Here is a 13,042-nt window from a genome sequence, read left to right on the forward strand (position 1 = left end):
TAAGGAAAATTAAAGCTCATGGTATTGGTGGTAATGTTTTGAAATGGATAGAGAACAGGCAGACAGGAAGCAGAAAGTTGCAATAAATGTTTCAGAGTGGCGGACAATGATGAGTGGGATTGGTGTTGGGACTCCAGTTGTTCGCAATATAAATCAACAATTTGCACACAAAGTTGAATTGAATCCCGTATCTCTAAATTTGTAGATGAGACAAAGCTGGGTGGCAGTGTGTACTGTGAGGAGTATTCTAAGAGGCTGCAGGGTGACTTGGACAGGCTGGCTGAGTGGACAAACACTTGGCAAATGTAATATAATGTGGATAAATGTGAGGTTATCCATTTTGGTGTCAAAAACAGGAAGGCAGATTATTATCTGAATGGTGGCAGTTTAGAAAAATGTGAGGTGGAACGAGATCTGGGTGTCATTGGTGGAACAGTCACTGAAGGTTGGTATTCAGGTGCAGCAAGTGCTGAATATAATGGTATGCTGACCATAGCGAGAGGATTTGTGTATCAGAGTGAGGATGTCTTACTGCAGTTAAACATGGCCTTGGTGAGGCCACACCTTGGGTATTATGTGCCGTTTTTGTCTCCCAGTGTGAGGAAGGACATTCTTGCTATTGAGGGAGTCCAGCGAAGGTTCACCAAACTGATTCCTGGGTTGGCAGGACTGACATATGAGGAAAGACTGGTTTGAGTGGACTTGTGTTCACTGGAATTTCGAAGAATGAGGGGTATCTCTTTGAAACATTAAAATTCTGATAGGTTTGAACAAGCTAGTTGTAGAAAGAATATTCCCCAACATTCCTGATGTTGGGGAAGTCCAGCACTAGGCGTCACGGGATAAGCCATTAAGGACTGAGATGAGGAAGAATTTCTTCACTCAGAGTTGTCAACCTGTGGAATTCTCTCCCACTGGAAGCTATTGGGGCCAGTTCATTTGATATATTCAAGAGGGAGCTGGACATGATGCTTGTGGCTAAAAGGATCAAGGGTTATGGAGAGAAAGCGGGAATGGGATACTGAGATTGCATGACCAGACATGATCATATTAAATGGTGATGCAGGCTCAAGGAGCCAAATGGCCTACTCCCACACCTAGTGTGGGAACATGTTCTTTTCATAGCAAATATTGAGGAGCTCAGAGACAAAGTCATGAATTGGCTGATTAGTATTGCCATTAAAATGATAGGAATGGAACTTTCCCACGTAATATGTACCGGGAAATAGAGAAGGCATGTCAGAAAGGCAAGGTCATGGTGATCATGGGAGACTTCAATATGCAGGTGGACTGGGTAAATAATGTTGCCAGTGGATCCAAAGAAAGGGAATTCATGGAATGCTTACAGGATGGCTTTTTGGAACAGCTTGTCATGGAGCCCACAAGGGAGCAGGCTATTCTGGACCTAGTGCTATGTAATGAACCAGACTTCATAAAAAATCTTAAAGTAAGGGAACACTTAGGAAGCAGCGATCATAATATGGTAGAGTTCAGTCTGCAGTTTGAAAGAGAGAAGGCAAAATCAGATATAATGGTGTTACAGTTAAATAAAGGTAATTATGAGGGCATGAGAGAGGAACTGATGAAAATAGACTGGAGGCAGAGCCTAGCAGGGAAGACAGTAGAGCAAAAATGGCAGGAGTTTGTGGGTAAAATTGAGGACACTGTACAGAGGTTCATCCCCAAGAAGAGGAAGATTATCCAGGGAGGGATTAGACAGCCATGGCTGACAAAGGAAGTCAGGAAATCTATCAAAGAAAAAGAGAGATCCTATAAAGTGGCCAAGAGCACTGGGAAATCAGAAGATTGGGAAGGCTACAAAAACAAACAGAGGATAACAAAGAGAGAAATAAGGAAGGAGAGGATCAAATATGAAGGTAGGCTAGCCAGTCATATTAGAAATGATAGTAAAAGTTTCTTTCAATACATAAGAAACAAACGACAGGCAAGAGTAGACATTGGGCCACTTCAAACTGATGCTGGAAGCCTAGTGATGGGAGATAAGGAAATAGCAGGAGAACTTAATACGTACTTTGCATCAGTCTTCACAGTGGAAGACATGAGTAATATCCCAACAATTAAAGGGAGTCAGGGGGCTGAGTTGAGTATGGTTGCCATAACAAAAGAGAAAGTGCTAGAAAAGCTAAAAGGTCTTAAAATTGATAAATCTCCTGGCCCTGATGGGTTACATCCTAGAGTTCTGAGGGAGGTGGCTGAGGAAATAGCGGAGGCATTGGTTGAGATCTTTCAAAAGTCACTGGAGTCAGGAAAGTCCTGGATGATTGGAAGATCGCTGTTGTAACCCCCTTGTTCAAGAAAGGATCAAGGCAAAAGATGGAAAATTATAGGCCAATTAGCCTAACTTCAGTTGTTGGTAAAATTCTAGAATCCATCATTAAGGATGAGGTTTCTAAATTCTAGGAAGAGCAGGGTCGGATTAGAACAAGTCAACATGGATTTAGTAAGGGGAGGTCGTGCCTGACAAACCTGTTGGAATTCTTTGAAGAGGTGACAAGTAGATTAGACCAGGGAAAACCAGTGGATGTTATCTACCTAGACTTCCAAAAGGCCTTTGATAAGGTGCCACACAGGAGGCTGCTGAGCAAGGTGAGGGCCCATGGTATTTGAGGTGAGCTACTGGTATGGATTGAGGATTGGCTGTCTGACAGATGGCAGAGAGTTGGGATAAAAGGTTCTTTTTCGGAATGGCAGCCGGTGACAAGCGGTGTCCCGCAGGATTCAGTGTTGGGGCCGCAGCAGTTCACATTATATATTAATGATCTGGATGAAGGGACTGGGGGCATTCTAGCGAAGTTTGCCGATGATACAAAGTTAGGTGGACAGGCAGGTAGTACTGAGGAAGTGGAGAGGGTGCAGAAGGATCTAGACAGTTTGGAGGAGTGGTCCAGGAAATGGCTGATGGAATTCAATGTGAGCAAATGCAAGGTCTTGCACTTTGGAAAAAAGAATACAAGCATGGACTACTTTCTAAACGGTGAGAAAATTCGTAAAGCCAAAGTACAGAGGGATCTGGGGGTACTAGTTGAGGATTCTCTAAAGGTAAACATGCAGGTTGAGTCTGTGATTAAGAAAGCGTATGCAATGTTGTCAATTATCTCAAGAGGGTTGGAATATAAAAGCACTGTTGTGCTACTGAGACTTTATAAAGCTCTGGTTAGGCCCCATTTAGAGTACTGTGTCCAGTTTTGGTCCCCACACCTCAGGAAGGACATATTGGCACTGGAGCGTGTCCAGCAGAGATTCACACGAATGATCCCTGGAATGGTAGGTCTAACAAATGAGGAACGGTTGAAGATCCTGGGATTGTATTCATTGGAGTTTAGAAGATTATGGGGAGATCTAATAGAAACTTACAAGATAATACATGGCTTGGAGAGGGTGGACGCTAGGAAATTGTTTCCGTTAGGTGAGGAGACTAGGACCCATGGACACAGCCTTAGAATTAGAGGGGGTAAATTCAGAACAGAAATGTGGAGACATTTCTTCAGCCAGAGAGTGGTGGGCCTGTGGAATTCATTGCCACAAAGTGCAGTGGAGGCTGGGACGCTAAATGTCTTCAAGGCAGAAATTGATAAATTCTTGATGTCACAAGGAATCAAGGGCTACGGGAAGAATGCGGGTAAGTGGAGTTGAAATGCCAATCAGCCATGATTGAATGGCGGAGTGGACTCGATGGGCCGAATGGCCTTACTTCCACTCCTATGTCTTATGGTCTTATGGTCTTATGGAAGTTGAGTTTGGTAAAGGCACAAAATGTTTGCCATTATGCTTCGCCCATCCACCATTTTGTACCCTCATTGAAGTTGAATTTCATCTCTGTACTTCACAGTAATTTAATTTAAATGAGTGTACAAATAATCAATTAATTGGAAAAATAAGTAAGAGGTTACAAAGTGGCATTCAGAGAGATACTTATGTTGCAGTGGTAAGGTCCCTACCTCTGACCCAAGAAGTCTGAGTTCAAGTGCCACCTGCCCCAGCAATGTGTCATAATCTGAACAAGTAGGCTGGTGAAATAACACCTGACTCATATTTCTTTTAGAGAGTATTTTGGTGCAGTGGTCATGTTCTCCTGGTGATCCATGCTCTAGACAGTTCAGGTTCTGGTCCTACCTGTCCTGAGATGTGTCAAAACATGTCTGAAAATTAAAAATATAGGTCTCGGACAGATGACCTGACTTCAAGTCCTACCTAATCGAGAGGTGTGTAATAACATCTCAGACCAGGTTGATTAGAAATTTCCTAAAAGGCCATTCATGGCACAGTGGTAATGTCCCCACCTCTCGAGCTAGGAGGCCCAGATTCAAGTCTTATCTGCTGCAGAGGTGTGTAATGTAGTGATTGAAATGAGTTCAGCCAGGTGCACCTCATAAAACATGAGTTTCCTAATTGGGGCTTTTAACTGGGTCCAAGCAGGGTGCCCGAGCTGACAGAAATAAACAGAAGTATCGGGCCTTCCTGTGGTCTGGTGGTAGTGTCCCTGCCCCTGGACCGAGAAACCCATGTACAAGTCCAACATTTTCTGGAGATGTGTATTAACATCTCTGAACAGCTTGACTAGGAAAGATAGGTTAATGATATAATGTTTAGAGGAATTTAAAAAAGAATTAAAAATGAACAGGAGTATCAGGGTTGGTCACTCTAGGAGCCAGCTCCAAGCTGGTGGGATCAATGTCATGTACTATACACATGTAAATAAAGGGTGACTTGGTGATGGGATATCGGCCCTGGTGGAGTTATTTCAAATAATATCTGAACAGGTCAATTAATAATATTTACGAAAACCATTCAGTTATGTCACAGTCAGTTAGCTTTAATTACTTGCTCATTCCAAAGTTGAAGTTGTGGTCAGTACCTGAGATAAATCTAATTTAGCAAGATTAATTTAGGATTAGATCCTTACACAACTAATGATAATAGCCTTGGATTTCCAGCTTGTTGAATAGATTGAAGTTCATATGCTTGTACAGAACAATTTTTCCCATAATTTAGACAACCTCATCATTATGAGTTGGTGTGGATGAATTGATTGTTTCTCCTCCTGCTGGGAAAACACAGTTAACCTCCAAAGATATCCAGTCAATGAACCTTTGTCTCAGTAGGGACAATGTATTCTTGAATCACTCAGTCGTGAGTAAATTTGCCTCCACTCTTGTAGCTGCTTCCAGACAAGCAAACTTATATTTTCCATGGAAAATTTACAAATCTGATTGACAAATCCAGTACCTGGTTGGTGGAAGGATATAACATTAGTTTGGATAATTTTCTACTCTGCACATTGGAGATGTTTTTTAAGAGAGATGGCCTTCTAAATTTATGAGACAAAGAACTCCTACACCTTCTGACAAGAATAAAATGAATAACTTAGTGGATAATGAGGAGTTTAATGTCAAAATCAGAATCTTGTATCATCTTTTATTACCAAAGAAACTTACCTTATTACTGTTTACAAATATATTAGAAGGATTCATCCCTTTTGGTAGCAATCACCTCACATGCTAGATTCATAAACTAATGAAGCGGTAGCACCGAGATGCAGGTTACTTACTCCCCAGTTTTTCAAGTCTTCATTGGCAAAGCATCTCATATAGACCTAAATAAGGCAGGATACATTTATCCCCTCTAACAAGTCACCTCATGATTGCGTCCTTGATGGTTTATTTTCTCCTGTTGGCAAGAACTTCTTTGTTGGTACAGGCTTAAGGAGTTTAATTTACATTAATTTTTTTCTGTCTCTGTGAGCATCATTAAAAATCTCCATTTGAGAATCCATTTAAGACTCCATTTAAGAAAGGGGATATTTTTCCTTTAATTATGCAAAGGTATTGTGAAGCAAGGCTGTAGTAAAGGATAAAGTAGTATTGAGATTTAAAAGAAGAATTTTAGTTTGACTTGCCAAGAGGCACTGAGGAAGATGGAAGAAATAGGGGTACTTTAGAATCAAGTATCTTTTATCATGCTAAGAGAGATACGCTGGAACATTATACATTTAATATTCCCTTAAATAAGTCAAAAATGGAGGGGGGTTTTCCTTCATCTGACTTTAGTTTCAACTGGGATCAAGTGTTTTTGTATTTCTCTAGTTGGAATCATACTTGGCAAATGATTGTCATTGTTAAATTCAATCGTCTCAGGTATAGACTCATAGAGTCTCAGAGTCATACAGCATGGTCCAACTCATCCATATTGACCAAGTTTCCCAAACTAAACTAGTCCCACTTGCCTGCTTTTGGCCCATATCCCTCTAAATCTTTCCTATTCATGTACTTATCCAAACGTCTTTTAAATGTTGTGACTGTACCTGTATCTACCACTTTCTTAAGCAGATTATTCCACATTCGAACCACCCTCTGTGTGAAAAAGTTGCTCCTCTGGTCCCTTTTAATTCCTTCTCCTCTCACCTTAAAAATATGCCCCCCAGTTTGGAGTCACCCGACCCGAGGGAAAAGACCTTTGCTTTCAAAAATAGAAACTGGTGGAAAACCTCAGCAGGTCTGGCAGAATTTGTGGACAGAAGTCAGAGTTAATATTTCGGGTCCAGTCACCCTTCATCAGAATTGGCCTGTGCCAGGAAATCACTGTAGGAGTTCCAAAGGATAGATATTTTTCCTAATCAACCTGTTCAAGTCCCCTCTGAAGCAGGTGGGTCTTGAACCCATGCCTTTTGCCTCAGAGATAGGGATGGTACCACTATGCCACAAGAGTCTGGCTCCACAAGGTAGTCTCTAAGGCCCAACCATTTTTAGCTGCATCATCAATAACCATCCCTACATCATGAGATCAGAAGTGGGGATATTTTCTGCTGATAGGACAATATTCATTATCATTTGTACTTCTCAAATTATAAGCAATTTGTAGTAAGTCATATTTGTACCACTCAAGCACCAGGCAATGATCATCCTCAACAACAGAGAATCTAACCATCTTCCTTTGAAGTGTAGTATGGTGACTCAGTGGTTAGCACTGCTGCCTCACAGCAACAGGGACCTGGATTCAATTCCAGTCTCGGGCAGACTCTCTGTGTGGAGTTTTCACATTCTCCCCGTGTCAGCATGGGTTTCCTCTAGGTGCTCCAGTTTCCTCCCACTGTCTAAAGAATTGCAGGTTAGGTGAATTGGCTATGCTAAATTACCCATAATGTTCAAGAATGTGTAGATTTGGTGCATTAGTCAGGGGAAATGTGGAATAATAGGATAGGGGAATGGGTCTGGATGGGTTAGTCTTTAGAGGATTGGTGTGGACTTGTTGGTCCAATGGCCTATTTTCACTCTGTAGGGATTCTATGAATTACCATCATTGAATCAAGGCGATCACTTCACTCAGCTGGCTGGAGAGTAATCCAGAGTGATGCATTAATTCCTGCACCAGCTAAGGTTATCATGAACATCCCACCTTTGTGATCTTGCCCCTTGTCTGAGAAATGGTGATCCTCAGGTTAAGTTGCCACCGATCATTTTCATCTAATGAGAGAGCAGCTTGATTGTGACTTCACCTTACTTTTACACAACCAATATCCTAGGGATTACCATTGACCGGAAACTGAACTGGACCAGATATACATGTACTGTAGCAACAAGGGCAGGTCAGACGCTCAGAATCCTATAGTGAGTAACTCATCTCCTGACTTTCCAAAGTCTGTCCACCATCTATAAGGATTAAAATAGAGACTGAGTTTCCCATTATTTATAAAAATGTTACACCTATACCTGAGGGTGAGTGTACGCATAGGAATGAGTATGTGTGATGCATTTTAATATTGGGTTGAGTGCTTGAGAATTAAATAACCTTTCTTTTAAACACAAAATTGCTTGCTGCTGATTAATTCAGTTGGAGATCTTACTCCAAAGATAAAAAAAAAAATCCACACTGCAGACAAAACAAGTAGATCACAGACAGGAAAGGGAAAATGTAAATTCTATTCATGGCAGAATTGAGACTCTTCCAGGATAAAATGCATTGCAAATGAGCCAAAGCTGACTTCGAAGGAAGATTCTAAGTAGTGGGAAAAGTAGCGTGGCTAAGATTATTGGAATGAAAACAAAAGAGATTGTTGCAGTCAGCTTTATGAATGCTAACAATAGGAAGTGAGATGATTTTGATGTGAAAGCACGTAGGAAACATTTAGGTTTAACTCAGCTAAAATTAACATCTTAAACAAAAAAATCTAAAAGCCCAAACTAACCCAGTTGAACTGAATATACTTAGTAAAGCATGGCAACCTGAGGTACTAAAGCAACTGGCTAAGTATCTTGATCTCACCTGAGAATCTGAAGGAATAGAAGTTTTGGAACAGGGAACAGACCAGGTTATCTTCACCAAATTTGCTGGGATGATCGGAGACTTGAGTAGGAGTTACCAAGAAGAAAGGAAAAGGAGAAAAATGAATCCCAAAAAGAGAAATGAGGCAGAGAGAGAAAGAGTGTGCATTTAACAGCTAGAACAGTTTGAAAGAGAATTACAGCCACAGAAAGACAGGAAACTGAGTCACATCAAGGCTGCTGGGAGAGCTTGACTTCACCTAGTGATAATTTAAGCATGTTTAGCTCAGAAACAAGCTTCATCTTCCTGAAATACTCCTGATACATTCTCACATTGCCAGAAATGGACGTGGAAATTTGATTCACAGCTTATGAAAAACTGGCTGTTCAGTTAAAATGGCTTATAAAGCCTGGTATGCTCCTGCTAGTAGGGAATATCCGCAAGGTTTATTGGAGATTCCTGCAAGTTATGAACAGTCAAAGGTCTCTGTTCTCAGTGCTTGTGAATCTGTACATGAAGGCATGCTATTGATTGTTCTGGAATGTCAGTCAAAAGTTCACAGACTTCACTGCAATCTCAGATAACTAAACAGCTAGCATTTGACTGCTGGGTCCAAGCCTGAAAAAAATGACCACACCTACAAGAGTTAAAAAAAAAGTAGTACTGTTTCAAGAGTTCAAAAACGATGGGGTTTCAAATGCCATACATGTAGTCATCATGGCTGAAAGACTTTAGTGGAGTGTTCCCTGGGTCTGCAGCCAGCCATTTCCAGAATGATGTGTTGGATGTTGGCCACAAAGGTGTGCTGTGTGAAAGGCCTGTCTTGATGCATTCGTAAATTTTTTTTAAAAAGGAATAAAACATGAAGTAGCTCTCATCACTCACCACTCCCAGGCCAACTTATTGCCAATCTGTGCCCACCACACACCACTCCTTCCCTCATCTCTACTCCCATTGATATTAAATCGTCTGAAGTTCAAAGTCTCTGTTGCAGGTCATTTTTGTTAAAAGAAACACCCTCATTCATAAAAAGATATTTGCTGCTGCTAACTTCCTTCACCTATGTAATACATTAAATGCTTTTGGTTAACAGGTTAAGTGAATAATTCCATATTTTAACATAAACATTGGAATTCATATTCTACTTCAAATTGTTTATAAATGAATCAAATTATGAAATGGCAGGCACCTGTCTGTGAAAATGAAAGGTTGTGAAATAAGCCATACAGAATATCCCAACAATAGAAGCCCTCAACCACATGCAAACAGACAAAGTGAAATAGCAAGAATGATTTTTTAAGAACTGCTAATACTTTGACAATATTTTAAAGATTGAAAGGTTTTAAATGCCTTGACACTTCTGACAATTCCCTTAGACCAGCCCTTTTGATCATTTTAGCAGTTCTCTTTGCAACTCAGATGAGAGTTTAATGAGTTCATGTACTTTTTACACACATTCAAACCTACATTTAAGAATCTCAGAGGACACCTTGCCTCACCCAAAGAGAGCATCCAGGGAACAGGAGAATCGACGTTTCGGGCATAAGCCCTTCTTCAGGCGTCGATTCTCCTGTTCCCTGGATGCTGCCTGACCTGCTGTGCTTTTCCAGCAACACATTTCCAGCTCTGATCTCCAGCATCTGCAGACCTCACTTTCTCCTCACCCAAACAGAATCTTGCCTGTCCCAAAAGTGTCCCAGATCCATACCTAAGGGGGTATCTTTCTTATCCAAAAAATGATACCCGGGTTATACAAACAAATCCACAAAGTTTGGACTTGTTTCTACTTGGTCAACTCTGCATGCATCGCATTTTGAGCAACAAATATAGGCATGAGTTGATGCAGCTGTTGATTAGGAATTGTAGCTGCCTCTGTAAAACATATATATGCAAAACACAGCCTGGCCCCAACTCCAGCAGAAATGGGAGGTAAGAAGTTGAGGCTGGAACTTCTGTGATCCTCCACCATTTGTTTACCATAACACAGAGGCTTTCCACTGTCATGAAAATCCAAGCCTATTAAATGATGACTGCTCCCCAGAAATCATCACGGAGTTCAACTTTAACCCAACTACTAAGTACATTGATTTTAACGCTCCCAAAACCTTATGCACCAGTCGTGATGAATATTCACCAAATGACATGTAAATGGAGATTTTGAGAGAATGGGATATAACAGATAACTGTAGCAATGCAAAACTGTTTTGTGAACCTTTGAATACATGTGAAGAGCACATGTATACGTATTATTTTTGCCTAACAGGGAAGGCATATTTTTAAAAATTAATCGAAATTCAATTTTTTTCCCAGGCTTTGGAGGTTTTCCAAGTATATTCTGAATATCAAACTAACTTTTATATTTTAAAACTGGACACATGTTTGTCAAAGAAGGTTGTGTGACTATTTTTGTGGAGTTAAAACACACCTCAGTCTGAAGAATGAACAAAGGAACGTTGCAGACTGATGTGTATCAATGCCCCTTTCCTCAAAACTATTTCAAAGGATATTACTATCAAACTGAAAGGGTCATTTAAGGGCACAGGCACTGACTCTCTCAAACTCTCAAGGTATTGAAAACATTACAGGATGTTGGAGTCAATATACATACCACCTTTACTTGGAACATTTAAAAATCATATCATGAGGCATCCATGTTTTTACCCACTTTTACAATTAGTTAGAAGTTGTTTTGCAGTGAATTTCATGGAAAGCCACAAAACTGACTGCAAGCAATCCAAGTAGCCAGGTTAAGTAAAAGCAGTATTTTGAAAATGGGGAAATCTCAATAGAGACAAGGATTCCCCCAGTCTGTTCCAAGTAAACTTCACATGCTAAGAAATCTCCAAGAAATTCTTGGGCAGAAATTTCACAGCCTGCTGAGAATCCATCACTTCAACATTAAATATCAACTCTTTTCAAGAAACCAGGCCCGTTACATGGAAGATAGAGATTGTAAACCCAAAACTGGACTAATGACAATTTGTGCCAATATACAACCTTCACCTGTCGCTAACATTTGTGTGTGTACACAAAATAGAACAGTATGAAATATATTTATCTGCTCATTACACATTTTCTTTGACTTTTATAAGTCATAATTTTTAGACATGTACAAATGTTTAGTATTTATGTATGTCTTGATAAGAGAACATCAACATAATTTCCAAATTATGGAGAAAAGGAGGTAAATGGATGTTCAACATTAAACATCAACTCTTTTCTATGTATGTGGCACAGTGGCTCAGTGGTTAGCACTGCAGCCTCATAGCACCAGGGACCCAGGTTTGATTCCAGTCTCAGGCAACTGTCTGTGTGGAGTTTGCATGTTTTCCCTGTGTTTGTGTGGGTTTCTTCCACAATCCAAAACTGTGCAGATTAGGTGGATTGGCCATGCTAAATTGCCCATAATATTAGGTGCATTAGTCAGGGAAAATGTAGAGAAATAAGGGGGTGGGTTACTCTTTGGAAGGTCGGTGTGAAATTGCTGGGCTGAAGGGCCTGCTTCCATACTGTAGGGATTCTAATTCTAAGCTCTAAAGGATTTCCTTTAAATGAACTGACATTAGAGGAACAAAGTTATAAAAGAGTGCTTTATTCGAACACTGCATTTACAAAGTGGTACAATCTGTACAACTAATTTTTATGAGCTTAAATTCTGTTTTCTTCCGGCAGGTTGTTATCCTGTACTTTGAGCCAAGTATATTCAGATGTATTCTTCTTCGATGGGTTCGTCTACTAGGCTTTGCAATTGTTTATGGAACTGTAACTCTCAAGCTGTACAGGTATTGTTTTCTTGCTATCCTACATCATTCGAAACTGGACTTTTATTTGTTGTTTACTAATGTACAGATGATTGTATAAGTATACAGGTTAAGATATTACTTTTGTTTAATTCCTTAACCCTTTATAAAGATTAAAATACTTCCAGTTAAGAAGCAAAACTGTCATGCATTATCAATGTTTTCTGATGAAACTGTTCAAAAATGTCATTACACACCTCTGGAGCAGGTGGGACCTAAACCGAGGTCTCCTGGCAAATAGGTAGGGATGCTGCCATATGATATGTTTTTACATTGTCGTGGTCCTGGTGTAAAACCTCACCAACAATAAGGATATTTGGGAAAACTTCCCTTTTGAAGTCCAAGACTTTCCACACATTAATATTGATGGCAGGAAATTATGGTTGGTTTAGGCAAATTTACAGGATGTGTGTCTAGTAGCTGAGACTCTGCAATGAGGAGTTCACAGTATAATATTCTCCTTAAACATCAATATATATGTTTCAGCCAGGCCTACGATATCATTTTGTTTGAAGTGTACTTAAAACTTAACTCTATATGTAAGTACAGAGATATTACAGGAAACTAGTTATGAATATTTGTTGGTAGGCAGGGAAATAAAACAAGGATCAACACATAAGTTCATATCCTAACAAATAAGTGTTGTACACTTATTGCTTCAACCTGTCTTTGCACTCTCTTATCCTACTGTCAAAACAAGAGAATTCCTCACTCAATTCCCACTTGAATATCCAAGCTGTTCTTCAGACTCACTCTGACAGTGTGTGGCAGCCTTCTCAATACCCTATCTCCTCTAACCATTTTATACCGAGTCTGGATTTGACCTCATCCAGAAGATTGTTAAGCATAGAACAATATCAATCTAATTGTGGATAGTTCACAAGTTTCACTTTCATGAACCTCAATACACATGAAAATCAGAGATCGATGGCAAGTGACAAAGTAGATTTCACCTATTTTAC

General features: G+C 40.1%; 1 protein-coding gene across 1 annotated transcript in view; it reads left to right on the forward strand.

The window, feature by feature from the left end:
- Positions 1-13,042, forward strand: part of gpr158a (G protein-coupled receptor 158a) — a 765,069-nt gene that overhangs the window by 633,825 nt on the left and 118,202 nt on the right. The window contains exon 6 of the mRNA XM_043690479.2: positions 11,953-12,062. Coding sequence (XP_043546414.2) covers positions 11,953-12,062 — 110 coding nt within the window. The remainder of the gene's footprint in view (positions 1-11,952; positions 12,063-13,042) is intronic.

Source organism: Chiloscyllium plagiosum, unplaced genomic scaffold, assembly GCF_037043375.1.
Source record: "Chiloscyllium plagiosum isolate Xiang-an unplaced genomic scaffold, Cpla_swu_hap1 HiC_scaffold_5, whole genome shotgun sequence".
Taxonomy (NCBI): domain Eukaryota; kingdom Metazoa; phylum Chordata; class Chondrichthyes; order Orectolobiformes; family Hemiscylliidae; genus Chiloscyllium; species Chiloscyllium plagiosum.